This window comes from Geotrypetes seraphini, chromosome 15 (genome assembly GCF_902459505.1).
Source record: "Geotrypetes seraphini chromosome 15, aGeoSer1.1, whole genome shotgun sequence".
Lineage (NCBI taxonomy): Eukaryota > Metazoa > Chordata > Amphibia > Gymnophiona > Dermophiidae > Geotrypetes > Geotrypetes seraphini.
This window is the reverse complement of record NC_047098.1, coordinates 51,874,313-51,886,841: the sequence shown is the minus strand read 5'-3', so window position 1 is coordinate 51,886,841 and position 12,529 is coordinate 51,874,313. Positions and strand designations below refer to the sequence as shown.

The following is a 12,529-nucleotide window of genomic DNA, read 5'->3' as shown; positions in this document are numbered from 1 at the left end:
TCTGTGCACCTGCCCCCTTCCCTACCTGTTGCAGGCCTCCTCAGGCCTGCCTTGAGCCCTGATGATGAGCTGAGACAGGAGCCACCCCTCCCAGCTGGCTCTATGCCTCCCAACCCGTTGCAGGCCTTTCCTGGGCCTACCTTGAACCCTGGTGGTCCAACGGTGAGCCAGGACAGGAGCGACCCGCTCCTGTCTCCAGTCCCAGCTGGCTCCGCACCACCCCACCTCCTTCCTGCCTCCTGAACCCTGAAGAGGCCTACTCTGCACACCCTGGTGGTCCAACAGTGAACCGGGGCAGGAGTGATCCTTCTACATTCCTACTCCCAGCAGAGCCACTAAAGAAAATGTCTGCTGTGACTTCCCACAGTCTCACAAGGTTGAAGTAGGAACTTATTTTTTTTGCGGCTCTGCATGGGGCAGGAGTGTAGGAGAATCGCTCCTGGCCTGGTTCACCATTGGATCACCAGGACTTGTAAGGTAGGCCTTTGCAGAGTCCAGGAGGCGGGAGAGAGGTGAGGTAACATAGTAAATGACAGCAGATAAAGACCTGAACAGTCCATCCTGTCTGCCCATTAGTTACACGCCTTATAAATTCATGATTAAATTTTCTTTTCTTTTTTTTTATATTTCTGGGCCACAGACTGTAAAGTCCACCTGGTACTGTCCTGTCCTTAGGTTCCAACTATTGGAGTTGCCTTCAGAGCTCACTCCAGCCTATCCAGCCATCTTGTCATTTGCAGGATACAGCAATGTCCTCATGTTTCAAGTTACTGGAGTTCCCATCGATGCCTTCCCTAGCCCCTCCTACACCAAATTGCTGTCTCCTGTCCTGGAGCCGACCGGGACAAGAAATGGGAAGGGTCGCTCCTGTCCCGGCTCACCGCTGGACCACCAGGGCTCAAGGCAGGCCCAGGAGAGGCCTGCCATGGGTCCAGAAAAGGGGCGGGGGTGCACAGCTGGATGACTCAAATATAAACTGAAACCCCCATTTGTTTGGTCCCAAAATCTCAGTTTATATTCGAGTATATATGGTAATTTATAAATACACATAGATGATTATGTATCTCTCTTAAAGAAACTATAAATAGGTTCCTTCTATCTTAACCTAGGTGCCATACATGAGAATAATTTGCATGTACTGGGACAATAAAGCCTGCAAACATAGTAGTTACATATTTACTGTAGTTATCCTGTGGGTTGGGCAGGACAGGATGGGTTGTTCAAATGCAACTTTCTTAACTAGTGCTCAATTTTTTTTTAAAGGAGGTGGAAACAGAAAGTGTCCTTTTTTTTAACTTCCAGCAAAAGCATCATGAAACTTCATTCACAGTTAGTCAAGTCCCCCTTCCCCCGGCTGGATTTTTTCCCTTGCGCACACAAAGGCAGTCGGAGAGAAGGGACTCTATTCCCTCTTTCCCCTAAAATTTGCCATCTGCCCTCTGTCTGTGAGTCTCTCACTTTAAATGGGTGTCCCCCCCCAAAAAAAAAAAAAATACACCAAATGCATTGTAGAGATTCAGAATTGGACCTGCAAGCCCTTGCATGTGTGTGAGGAGGGAAAGGCCATGCAGTAGTCTTCCTCTACTCATACACATGCAAGAGTACAAGTTGATCAATTTTTCACTCCGTCAAAAATTACAAAGACTAGGGGGACACTCGATGAAGTTACAGGGAAATACTTTTAAAACCAATGGGAGGACATTTTTTTATGCTCAGAGAATAGCTAAACTCTGGAATGCATTGCCAGAAGTTGTGGTAAGAGCAGATAGCGTAGCTGGTTTTAAGAAAGGTTTGGACAAGTTCTTGGAGTAAAGTCCATAGTCTTTTATTGAGAAAGACATGGGGGCAGCCACTACTTGCCCTGGATCAGTAACATGGAATGTTGCTACTCCTTGGGTTTTGGCCAGGTACTAGGGACCTGGATTGGCCACCGTGAGAACCGTCTATTGGGCTTGATAGACCATTGGTCTGACCCAGTAAGGCTATTCTTATGTTCTTATGTGAGCCAAGTATAGGACATTTAAGCCATTATAACATCACTGATTGATATTGGCTCTGAGGCATTGTGGAATGAGGCATTATGACATCACAATCTCAGCTCTGGAATGTTGCTCTCATTGGGGTTCCAGAATCTTGCTATTCTTTGAGATGCTGGAATGTTGCTACTCTTTGGGTTTGGGCCAGGTACTGCTGACCTGGATTGGCCACCATGAGAACGGGCTACTGGGCTTAATGGACCATTGGTCTGACCCAGTAAGGCTATTCTTATGTTCTTAAGAGGAGTAGATGAGGTACAAACTGCAGCTCCCAGATTGAGACTCCTCCCCCCACTAGGGGCTCTGTGAGTGGCCTCAGAAGCCCAGGCTAGGTTTGGTAGTGGATGACCCAAACCAGGAATCAAACTTAGGGCGTATCTGCATATCAAGTTTCGAGTTTTATTTAAAATTTGATTGATCGCCTATCCTGGATTCTAGGTGATATACAATAATAAAAAAATGGGGGAGTACAAAAATTAAAAACAAAGACATGTACAAACAAAATACGTAGACACGACATATAATTGAACGAGAGGGGAAGGGGTTGAACTACAATAAATTTTAGAAAAGAGAACATTAAAAGTAGAAAACAACTGGAATAAAGGGAACCAGCTTCATTGCCACTGGCTATCCTTTATGCAAAAAGGGGGTAGATCAGTGTTCAAAGGCGTCATTAAATAGGAAACAGTTCAATGCCCTTTTAAATTTATCTAGATTTTTTTTTCCTCCCTAATGTGTATTGGTAATGAATTCCAGATCAAGGGGGCAGTTACTTCTTCAAATGAACTGCACAATTGGTGCAAAATCTAGTCAGTCAGTTGTTGATGAGTCTGTCAATCATATAAAGAATGTCACAGTATGCCAATAAGTCCATGAACTGTGGCATTGTAAAGAACAGTTGTCTTGGATTTATTCTTTGAGGAGTTCATGGAATTCCTGCTTGGATTTGCTTCCATGGCAAATTTTTTTACACACATTCTGGGCAAGACACCATGGGGAGGTAACCAAGCGTACTGGTGACTGATAAAGATGTGAATTGGAAGGACACAGTTGAAGCATTCCCCTGTGATTTCCTTTAAACAGTAACGGAGAAGATAAAAAATGCATTTGAAGGAAAAGCATGGGCAGACATGACCCGGGAGCCACAGAACTCCATACTGGGACAGACTGAAGATCCATCAAACTGGCCAACCCAGGTCCCAAGATCCTAAGTAGTAAAACAGATTTTATGCTGCTTATCCTAGGAATAAGCAGTGGATTTCCCAACACCATCTCAATAATGGCCTATGGACTTCTCTTTAAGGAAATTAGCCAAACTTTTTTTAAACCCTGCTAAGCCAACTGATTTCACCACATTCTCTGGCAACGAATTCCAGAGTTTAATTACACACTGTGTGAAGAAATATTTTCTCTGGTTTGTTTTAAATCTACTATTTGGTGGCTTTATCACATGCCCTCTAGTCCTAGTTTTTTCGGAAAGAGTAAACAAGCGATTCACATCTACCCTTTCCACTCCACTCAGTATTTTATAGACCGTCTCTTCTCCAAGTCGGAGCCCTAGCCATTGTAGCCTTTCTTCATAGGGAAGTCATCCCATCCCTTTTAGAATTTTTGCCACCCTTCTCTGTACCTTTTCGAATTCTCTATTTCTTTTTTGAGATACGGCGACCAGAATTGCACACAGTATTCGAGATGCGGCCATACCATAGAGCGATACAAGAGCCTTTTAACATTTTCATTTTCCATTCCTTTCCTGATAATTCCTAACATTGTATTTACTTTCTTAGCTGCCGCCACACACTGAGCTGAGGGTTTCAACGTATCCTCAACAATGACACCTAGATCCTTTTCTTGGGCAGTGACTTCTAACGTGGAACCCTGCATTACGTAGCTATAGCCTTCGGGTTCCTCTTCCCCACATGCATCACTTTGCACTTGCTCACATTAAACATCATCGAACAAGTCTGTTGCCAGAGTGACCTTAGCCAAGCAGCAAAACTGTAAAGAACCCCTTATGGTGGCTTTTTGGGAGCCCTTATTACAGTGCACAGAGATCCATCTTCTTTTAGGGAAAGTAATTGTAAATGAATTGGGCAGCTTAAAACTTTTAACTTTAAGGGAAGAAATGGCCTAGTTGTCAGAGCTTCTGCCTCAGCACCCTGAGGTTGTGTGTTCCATCCTAGCCTGTGACCCTGGGAAAGTCCCTCAACCCTCTATTGCCCCTGGTACCACAGTTAACATTGTGAGCCTGCAGTACTTGATTACTATTCATTGTATTGTAAACCGCTTTGGGTGAATCTCTTCATGAAAAAGTGGTTAATAAATCCCAATAAATAAATAACAAATAAATATAGTTCTTGTGAGATGCTTATAGAATATATATGAATAGAAGGGGTACAAGAAAAGATTGCTGCAGGCATAGCGTCATAGGACAGGCTGTCTACCAGCCTGTTCCCTGTTGGGCTGAAGCCCGGACCCTATCAAGATGACCTAGGAAGGCCGCCCCTCTCATTTGAGGGAGCTGGGCTGACCGCGTCTGCCTCGCTTTGGGGGTCAAAGGTCACATGTTCACATATGTAGCACAAGAGAGGGCAGGAACTGTGGTGCCTGATCTCTGCCCATTTTAGGGTATAAATAAGGATTTTAAGGAACTGCAGCCAGGGACTTCACAGCTGAGGATATCCTATCTGTATATAATAATCAGTAACTTGATGAAATGTGGATTATCAGTTCTTAAGAAGATTTTTTTTATATAGTTATTTTGAATACTTTACCTGAAGTACATATACAGTTGGATGAGAAAAGATTAAATTTATACCCTCCCCCTTCTCTCCCACCTATCACAGTGCTCTCAAGTGAATGCATCTTTATGCCATTTGTATTCATTAGAATCAATATTTAAAGGGATTTAACCAGCCAGAAATAGCTCCTGGCTGTTTAAATCACCTTTTTGAGGCTAATTGGTCATTTTCAGTGACACGTAACCGTTTGGCAATGCTAAAGATGACCAGTTAGTGCATAAGCAAAACCAGCTGGTTTTGGGGAATTCCAGGGGTTCAGTTGCCACTTGGCTGGTTAAGTGTTGATATTCAGCACTTATCCAGCACAGCTCACCGCATAAATAGGACCACATAAAAGTCAGTCTTAACTTTATGTAGTAACCCATAACTGGTTAAGTGTAGCTTCAGAAACTCAGAAATTCAATGCTGAAGCCTGGATGCGGCCTGGCATTGAATTTATGGGTAAAGCATCAGTGGCAGTCAGCAAAACACTGAGCTGACTGAACATCAACCCCCCCCTTGTGGCTGTCTTGAAAACTGGACAGGTGGTGGGGTCACCAGGAGGAGTCTGGGAAGCACATTTAAGGAAAGAACAGGATTAACATGCCCGTAGATCAGATCTCAGTCACCTCCTCCATTATCCCACAGAGAACTGTTGTTGGGTTAGGCATTTAGGGTTTCTTTTAAATGTCAGCTGCAGCAGTTAAGTACTGGTCTAAATATACAGGCATTCCTAGATGGTTTACAATACTAAATTTAAAAGAGGGGGACTTTTCATAGTTAAAATATGTGAGAAAATGAGACAGGTACACTGATACAAAAGGGATCCGGGGGAAGGAAGGTGCAAAGTACATCAAGATAAAAAATAAAAAAAATAGAAGAGGGAGGTATGAAGGAATAGAAAGAACAGTAAAAGGGGGGATTCGCTTTTGGAAAGCGGTTCTTATTTATTTCTGTGCTTGATCATATTAGCTGGGAAGAGGGTCCTTTCTCAGGTAAGATAGGCATCCCTAAATAAAAAGGTTTTTAATTTGGACTTGAATTTGTCCTGGGATTTTTTGAGTCTAATGTCTGATGGGATTGCGTTCCATAAGAAAGGAGCTGTGATGGCGAATATAGTGTTGCGTCATAAAATAGTTTCCTTATGGATGGGATAGTTAGTAAATTCTGGTTGTTAGATCGTAATGCGCGTGGTGAAGCATAAGGGATTAGATATTTGCCTAGAAAGGCTGGGTAGTGGGTGTGTTTGATCTTAAAGGCAAGTAGAAGAATTTTATATGTTGTTCGATGCGATATGGGCAGCCAGTGAGCTTTGCGGAGTAGGGGTGTAACGTGATTATATTTATTTGCCTTGTGTATGAGTTGTACACCTGGCGGGGCCTCCGCGTGTGCAGATTGCTGGACTTGATGGACCGAAGGTCTGATCCGGAGATGGCGGTTCTTATGTTCTTATGTAGTCTGCCAATTTCTTTTTGTGCTATGGCATGATTTAAAAGAATTACAGTAGTCAATGTGGACAAGTGAGTGAATCAGAATTTGGATAGAAGGAGGGTTAAGAAGAGATGTTATAGAACATATGGAGAAAGAGCTCCCTTTTAGAAATTTTTTTTTTTCCTGAAAACTTTTCCAAATTTTTAAAAATTTTCTTTCAAGTGCAGTAATTCCATTTATTTTCCATTATTTTTCTATTTTTTTTTTCTTTCTTGTTTTAGTGGATCCAAAATGATTTTGCTTAGATGTTACTCGCCCCCCCCCCTCCCAAGCCCCGATCCCTGACCTCCTCAACATATTGCAGTATCAATATTAACCCAATGTGCAGTCTAAAACTAATTCCTTTGTAGTTTGCATGGGATGTGAATGCTGTCTCACCGTGCCCAAACCTTAGAAACCCAGTGCCAGTTGCATGAGCATCAGAATCAGATGTTAAGAACTCTCAGAACATGTATCTTGTCATAACTTGGTGAAATGAGCGCCTCCAGTCTCTGGTTTTACTAGTGTGTTTGAGTGATTGTTTTCTATCTACCTATCTCTACATAGTTGAGGCTTCCAGCTTCCTAGTGATAGTATGGGCTGACCATTATTAAGCAGCTGCTATTGTTTCGCATGGCCTTGATTGAGTGTTAGAAGTTGGGCCTAGGCTGTGGATTTTAAGTGTTTGGCTTGTGTTATGACCTTGCATGGCCCTGGGCTCCCATCTCATATCCGGCTTTATTCTCTGCATACTAGTCCTGAATAGCTACAGTGCTCAACCGAATTTTGGCGCACCCGCTTCCCCGGCAGGCACCAACCCAGGCCGGCCAGGAGGATTTCCCGGGGCCAACAGTCCAGGCCCAGTTGCAGATCTGTACGGCACAGCCAGCCAGGACTCTGGAGTTGGTAACTACATGAGCGCAGCTAGCCCGCAGCCTGGTTCCGGGTTCGGCCATGGAATTGCTGTAAGTAATCTGAATGATTGGGGGGGGGGAGGTTTTTTTCTCTCGCTATCCTCTTTCTGATTTAAAGATGAATATTTATATCCTTTTATCCCTCCCCCTTTTGCTTTCCTATTAAAAATGAATTGTGTAGTTCAAATAACCACTTGGCCTTTTGTCATCCTGAGATGCCATTTTATGTAACCTGCAGAATTTACTAATAGAACTGTTTCAGAACTGCACACTTGAATGATCCCACTGTCACATAGATTATCAACTGAATTGAAAGCTTTTGTCTGAGCCCTGCTCCCACTGTTAGGGACAGAATATACCAGCCGCACCTCTCACATTATAGCTTAAAATCTTCCTGGGTCATCAGATAGATGTTTTTCTAGTTTAAGAGCATTTTGCTTTCAGGGAATATTAGGAAAAGTGTATATAATCCAGCATATGGCATTTTGGTAGGTCCACTGACCCTGGAAAAAGCCAGAGTTGCTGTGGGCTGCAGTAACCTTTAATTGATAAAACATGGAAAGATGACTGTAGTCTCAAATGCCCACACACTACAGGACCTTCCATTAAAAGGTGGGTTGGTATAGGGTTACCAGCTGTCTGGTTTACCCAGACATGTCCTCTTTTTAGAGATGTCCAGACGGTTTTTCAAAACCTGGCACTTTGTTCGGAATTTGAAAAGCTTCGACCTCGAGACCTCGTCGGCAGGGAATCTGCGCATGTGTGTATGCAATGTGGTGACATCATGCGCATGTATGTGATGTCATCGTGTTGCCTACATGCATGCAACACGGGGTTATGTTAAGGGGACCCGCTCCATGAAGTAAACCTTAAGGATCAAAATCTATCTTTCTAAGTAGGGGGCAGGAGGAAAATGATAGTAAATTCAAAGGTAACAATGCCAAAAAAGCAAACCTGAAATAAAGTTTGAGGCCAGGGCATCGAGGGAGACTTGGATGTTAAGAGGAAAGGTGATGGATATATGGGAAAAGTCTTCCAAAGGAGGCAGAAGAAGTAACAGACTTGAAGAAAATAGTGGCAGGCTGGGCTGAGCTGTGGTACTTCCAGAGAGGAACAGATAAGCCTATTTTCTGCTCTATTCTGTTTAATTGGCTTATAAGAATAATTAAAGTGCCCTGATTAGGGTTACCATATGGCTTCAGAAAAAGGAGGACGGATTGAGACATCCAGGTTTTTACTTCCATTGCTTTTAGTGGAAGTAAACCCCGGATGTCTCAATCCATCCTCCTTTTTCTGGAGCCATATGATAACCAACCGCTGATAAAATGGTATGTTGAATAAAGTTTCATATTTAAATTACTCTTTTACATGAGATATTTAAATCATTTGATTTATTTGTTAATGATGTAAGGATGCTTGTTACTAATTTTCCTTGAGGTTTTCAGGTGGCCAAGTAAGTGACTAATGTTATATCAACAATCCATGAAAAAAAAGTCGTTTGTTTCTTAAACTCCCCCCCCTCCCCCCCCCACCTCAATATGACTAGATGAAGTTATATCACAGGCTTTGCATGCTGGTAACAGTATAGGTTTGGCACAGTGTATTGGCAGGAATATACAGGAATCTGCACCAGAGACTGCTAGCCTTGGCAAGGAAAAACAAGTTGTTTTCTAAACAAGTTGTTATCACTCTAAATGCAAACTGAATTATCACAGGTTTTTCAAATCTTGTTAGTATCCACAGTCCAAAACTGTAATGTAGGCTTGGTTGAGGCCTGTTTTGGTGATGAGATACAGAACGACTGATAGACCCCTGCCACTCCTGTGCTTTTCTGTAGGAGAGAGCTGGTATAGGGGGAAAACAGGACAGGTCCCCCCAACCTTGTGAAATTCCCTTCAATTCCCCCTTCCTAACCTTGAAAATTGCCTAGTGGTCCACTGGGACCCCATTGACCCCAACCCTGACCTAACCCAACAGGGGTTTCAGGCCGGGGCCCCTTGCAAACACACGTGCCCTGGTGGCCTAGTGAAATCAAAATGGCAGTGCCCAGCCCTGGGATGCACTGGGAGAGGCTAGTTACCATTTAAGAACTGTTTTTCCTTATATGGTAACTAGGCCCCTCCCAGTGCATCTCAGGATACACTGGTCAGAGCTGGGTGCCACTATTTTGATGGGGATGGACCCAGGAGAGGCAGGAGGGAGGTGGCTTTCCTCGTGCCTCCAACTAAAGGTGCAAGGGAAAGTGTTTGCTAGGGGGTCTGGCCTGGACCACTGGGGATTTTCTAGTTCAGGAAGGGGGATCAGGAGTCCACTGGACCACCAGGGAATTTCAGGTCCTTGGCAGGGGTTTGGGGGTCCACAGGCAATTTTTTTCTCAGGAGCTTGTCCAGACTGGACACATGCACAGATCTGTTAGGCTTTACTGATCAATGCTCAACACTAGCAGCATGCATATAATTTGCCTGTTGTTAGTGTTGAGCATTTGTCACTAAATAAAGACTGGTGTCTCTCCGGCGCTTGTGCATCTGCCCGAGTGGCCATCCTCTTCCCATCCTGATTAATATGTCCTAGAAGTGCCATAACCTGTTTACTGCAGCAGTTGTGCAGTTCCTAATTAAGATCTTGGAGGTGAACTGTTCCTTTGTGACATTTTCCCCTGTGGTTGGTCCTTCACTTCCCATTAGGTATGTGCAAGGCTAGTAAACAAACATCATTAAATAGAAGTCTTAGACCTTAGCAGATACTGACTAGGGCAATCGACTTGGCAGAATACACATTACACTCAGGAATGCTGTTTGTCCCCAGTCTACTGAATTGTAGGTGTGTGCCATCCCTGGCTTCATGCCATTCCAGTTGCATTTAAAAAAAAAAAATCCCCACCAGATCAGCAGAGCTAGCAAATCTGGAGTAATATTTATTCTACTAAGAGCTGTATCAATTTAAATTTAATGGTGGTTACTTCTTTATAACTGTTTCACTGGTGGGGGTTCAGTTTGGAGAAAAAAAAAAAAGCTTCTGTGTCCTTGATAACTTGAGTACTTTGACCTTCAAGGTGTTCAAAAAAAAAAAGCAAAAAGCACAGTATTAAACTTATTGCTTTGTCTGTGCTAATATTTCTCCCAGACGAATTGCGTATCCAGCTTGCAGACTGGCAGCCCCTCCATTCATTCCATAACCTTATCAAGATTGGCAGCCACTTAATAACTCTTTTGTGCTTTCACTAACCAAACCAATAAAAGAAAAAAAACCCCAAACAATCCTCTTAGTTTTGTACATATAACAAAGATGACGGATTTGCAGTAATATCTTCAGGGAAGTAATTTTCTGCCCCCTTTTGAAGATTACTTTGAGGTTTTGGGGGGGGGGGGTGTTTTTTTGAGTATGATCTCTAAAAGAGAACTGTTTGATTGAAGTAGAATACAGAGTTGTGTCTGTCATGATCTGAAAGCCTGTGTAAATTATATTGTTGAGCTGACCGTTACGGGCAGAGGCATAGCTAGGGAGGCATAGCGGCCGCTCCCCCAAACGGCACCTTTTTTTTTTTTTCCCCTGTCTGCTTCCCCTCATACCATATCCTAGCTATGCCTCCAGTTAAGGGTTTTACTTCAGTCAGTGGCATAGTAACATAGTAGATGACGGCAGATAAAGACCCGAATGGTCCATCCAGTCTGCCCAACCTGATTCAATTTAAATTTTTTTTTTTTAATTTTTCTTCTTAGCTATTTCTGGGCAAGAATCCAAAGCTTTACCCGGTACTGTGCTTGGGTTCCAACTGCCGAAATCTCTGTTAAGACTTACTCCAGCCCATCTACACCCTCCCAGCCATTGAAGCCCTCCCCTGCCCATCCTCCACCAAATGGCCATACGCAGACACAGACCGTGCAAGTCTGCCCAGTAACTGGCATTTCTCACCTGCCTCTTCTGAATCTATCTTTCTGCTATCATTTTCTGCTTTCGCACGTCAAGTTAGAGTTATTTAGGGCAATCAAGGATCGTCTGAATTTTTATGTATAAACCAGTAATAAACTAGCAATCCATAGTGGGGAACAGTCACAAATTAACTGATCCAACATTTAATCCTCTAACAAACAACTAAAATGCACAATAACAGGCTGGTGATTAGGACATTTAACCAGGTATAACAGGTTTTTCCTCTGCCATGGGCCAATTTTGTCCTAGCCAAACATCTGTTGCCAAACCTTGCACCCAAGAGGTGGCTGCATCTGTTTAAGTATTAAGGGCCCCTTTTACAAAGCCGTTGTAGAGGTTTCTACAGGGGGCTGGTGAGATAAATGCTATGATGCTCCTAAGAATTTTATGAGTGTCAGAGCATTTACCTCAGCAGCCCATGGTAGAAACCTCTACCACAGCTTTGTAAAAGCCGGCATAAATTACAACCCCCCCCCCCCCCCCTTTTACAAAACTGTGCAAGAGGTTCTTAGCGCCGGCTGGCATGCTGAATGCTCTACACCAGGGGTGTCCAACCTTTTGGCTTCCCTGGACCGCATTGGCCAAAAAAAAAATGTTTCTGGGGCCGCACAAACGCTGCAACAACACAGAGGCAGGAGCCGGCAAGACGGTAAACACCCAGGGACAGCAAAGGAAAACACTGCATTGCCCCCGATCGGAGACGCACAAAATACTTCACTGGGCCGCAGGTTGGACACCCCTGCTCTACACTGTTCCGACGCAAAAAGGAACTCTATGACCTTTGAAGCAACGCAAAGCATTCAGTGCACCGGCTAAAAACTTCTTGCACGGTTTTGTAAAAGGGGGGGGAGAGAGGAGGGGGAAAGCACTGGGATTTGTGTGTGTGTGTGTAAAGGAGATTCTGCAGACATCTAAATTATTATTGTCTCCTAGAGGTTTTTGTAGATTTCCAGACCAGGTTGAACATGCTTTCCCCAGCCTGCCCTACAGGACGACAGGCAAATTCAGATTTCTGTAACACATTCATGCTGGCAAAGTGGGTCCAATCTTCTGATAAATTTCTTTCCAGCTTCCATGAAATATATATTATATATGCATTCTATGAATAGAGCACTGACGACTTTAACAATTGTGCAATTTTAGGGACCTCTGATCGCAACAGCTTTTACAAATGGATACCATTGAAGCGTTGCAGGGGTTGATTGCCATCTCACTTGGAGAGGTATTCTGCACCATTTCTCTTCCCTTCCCCTCCCTACCCACTAATGTGTCGCCTTGATTTCCCTATTTGAAAGAAAAAATAATCTACCTTTGTTCATTTGGACCTGCTTGATTTTTATATGGTTGTTTACTAGTTCCTCTGACGAGTGGTGGTGGGAAGGTCACTGAGGAGTGGAAC

General features: G+C 43.6%; 1 protein-coding gene across 5 annotated transcripts in view; it reads left to right on the top strand.

Moving 5' to 3' along the window:
• Positions 1–12,529, top strand: part of MSI2 (musashi RNA binding protein 2) — a 756,883-nt gene that overhangs the window by 737,998 nt on the left and 6,356 nt on the right. For all 5 annotated transcript variants that reach the window (XM_033922616.1, XM_033922615.1, XM_033922619.1 and 2 more), the window contains 2 exons: positions 7,043–7,251; positions 12,274–12,352. In XM_033922616.1, the coding sequence (XP_033778507.1) occupies positions 7,043–7,251; positions 12,274–12,315 (251 nt within the window). In that variant the 3' untranslated portion in view covers positions 12,316–12,352. The remainder of the gene's footprint in view (positions 1–7,042; positions 7,252–12,273; positions 12,353–12,529) is intronic.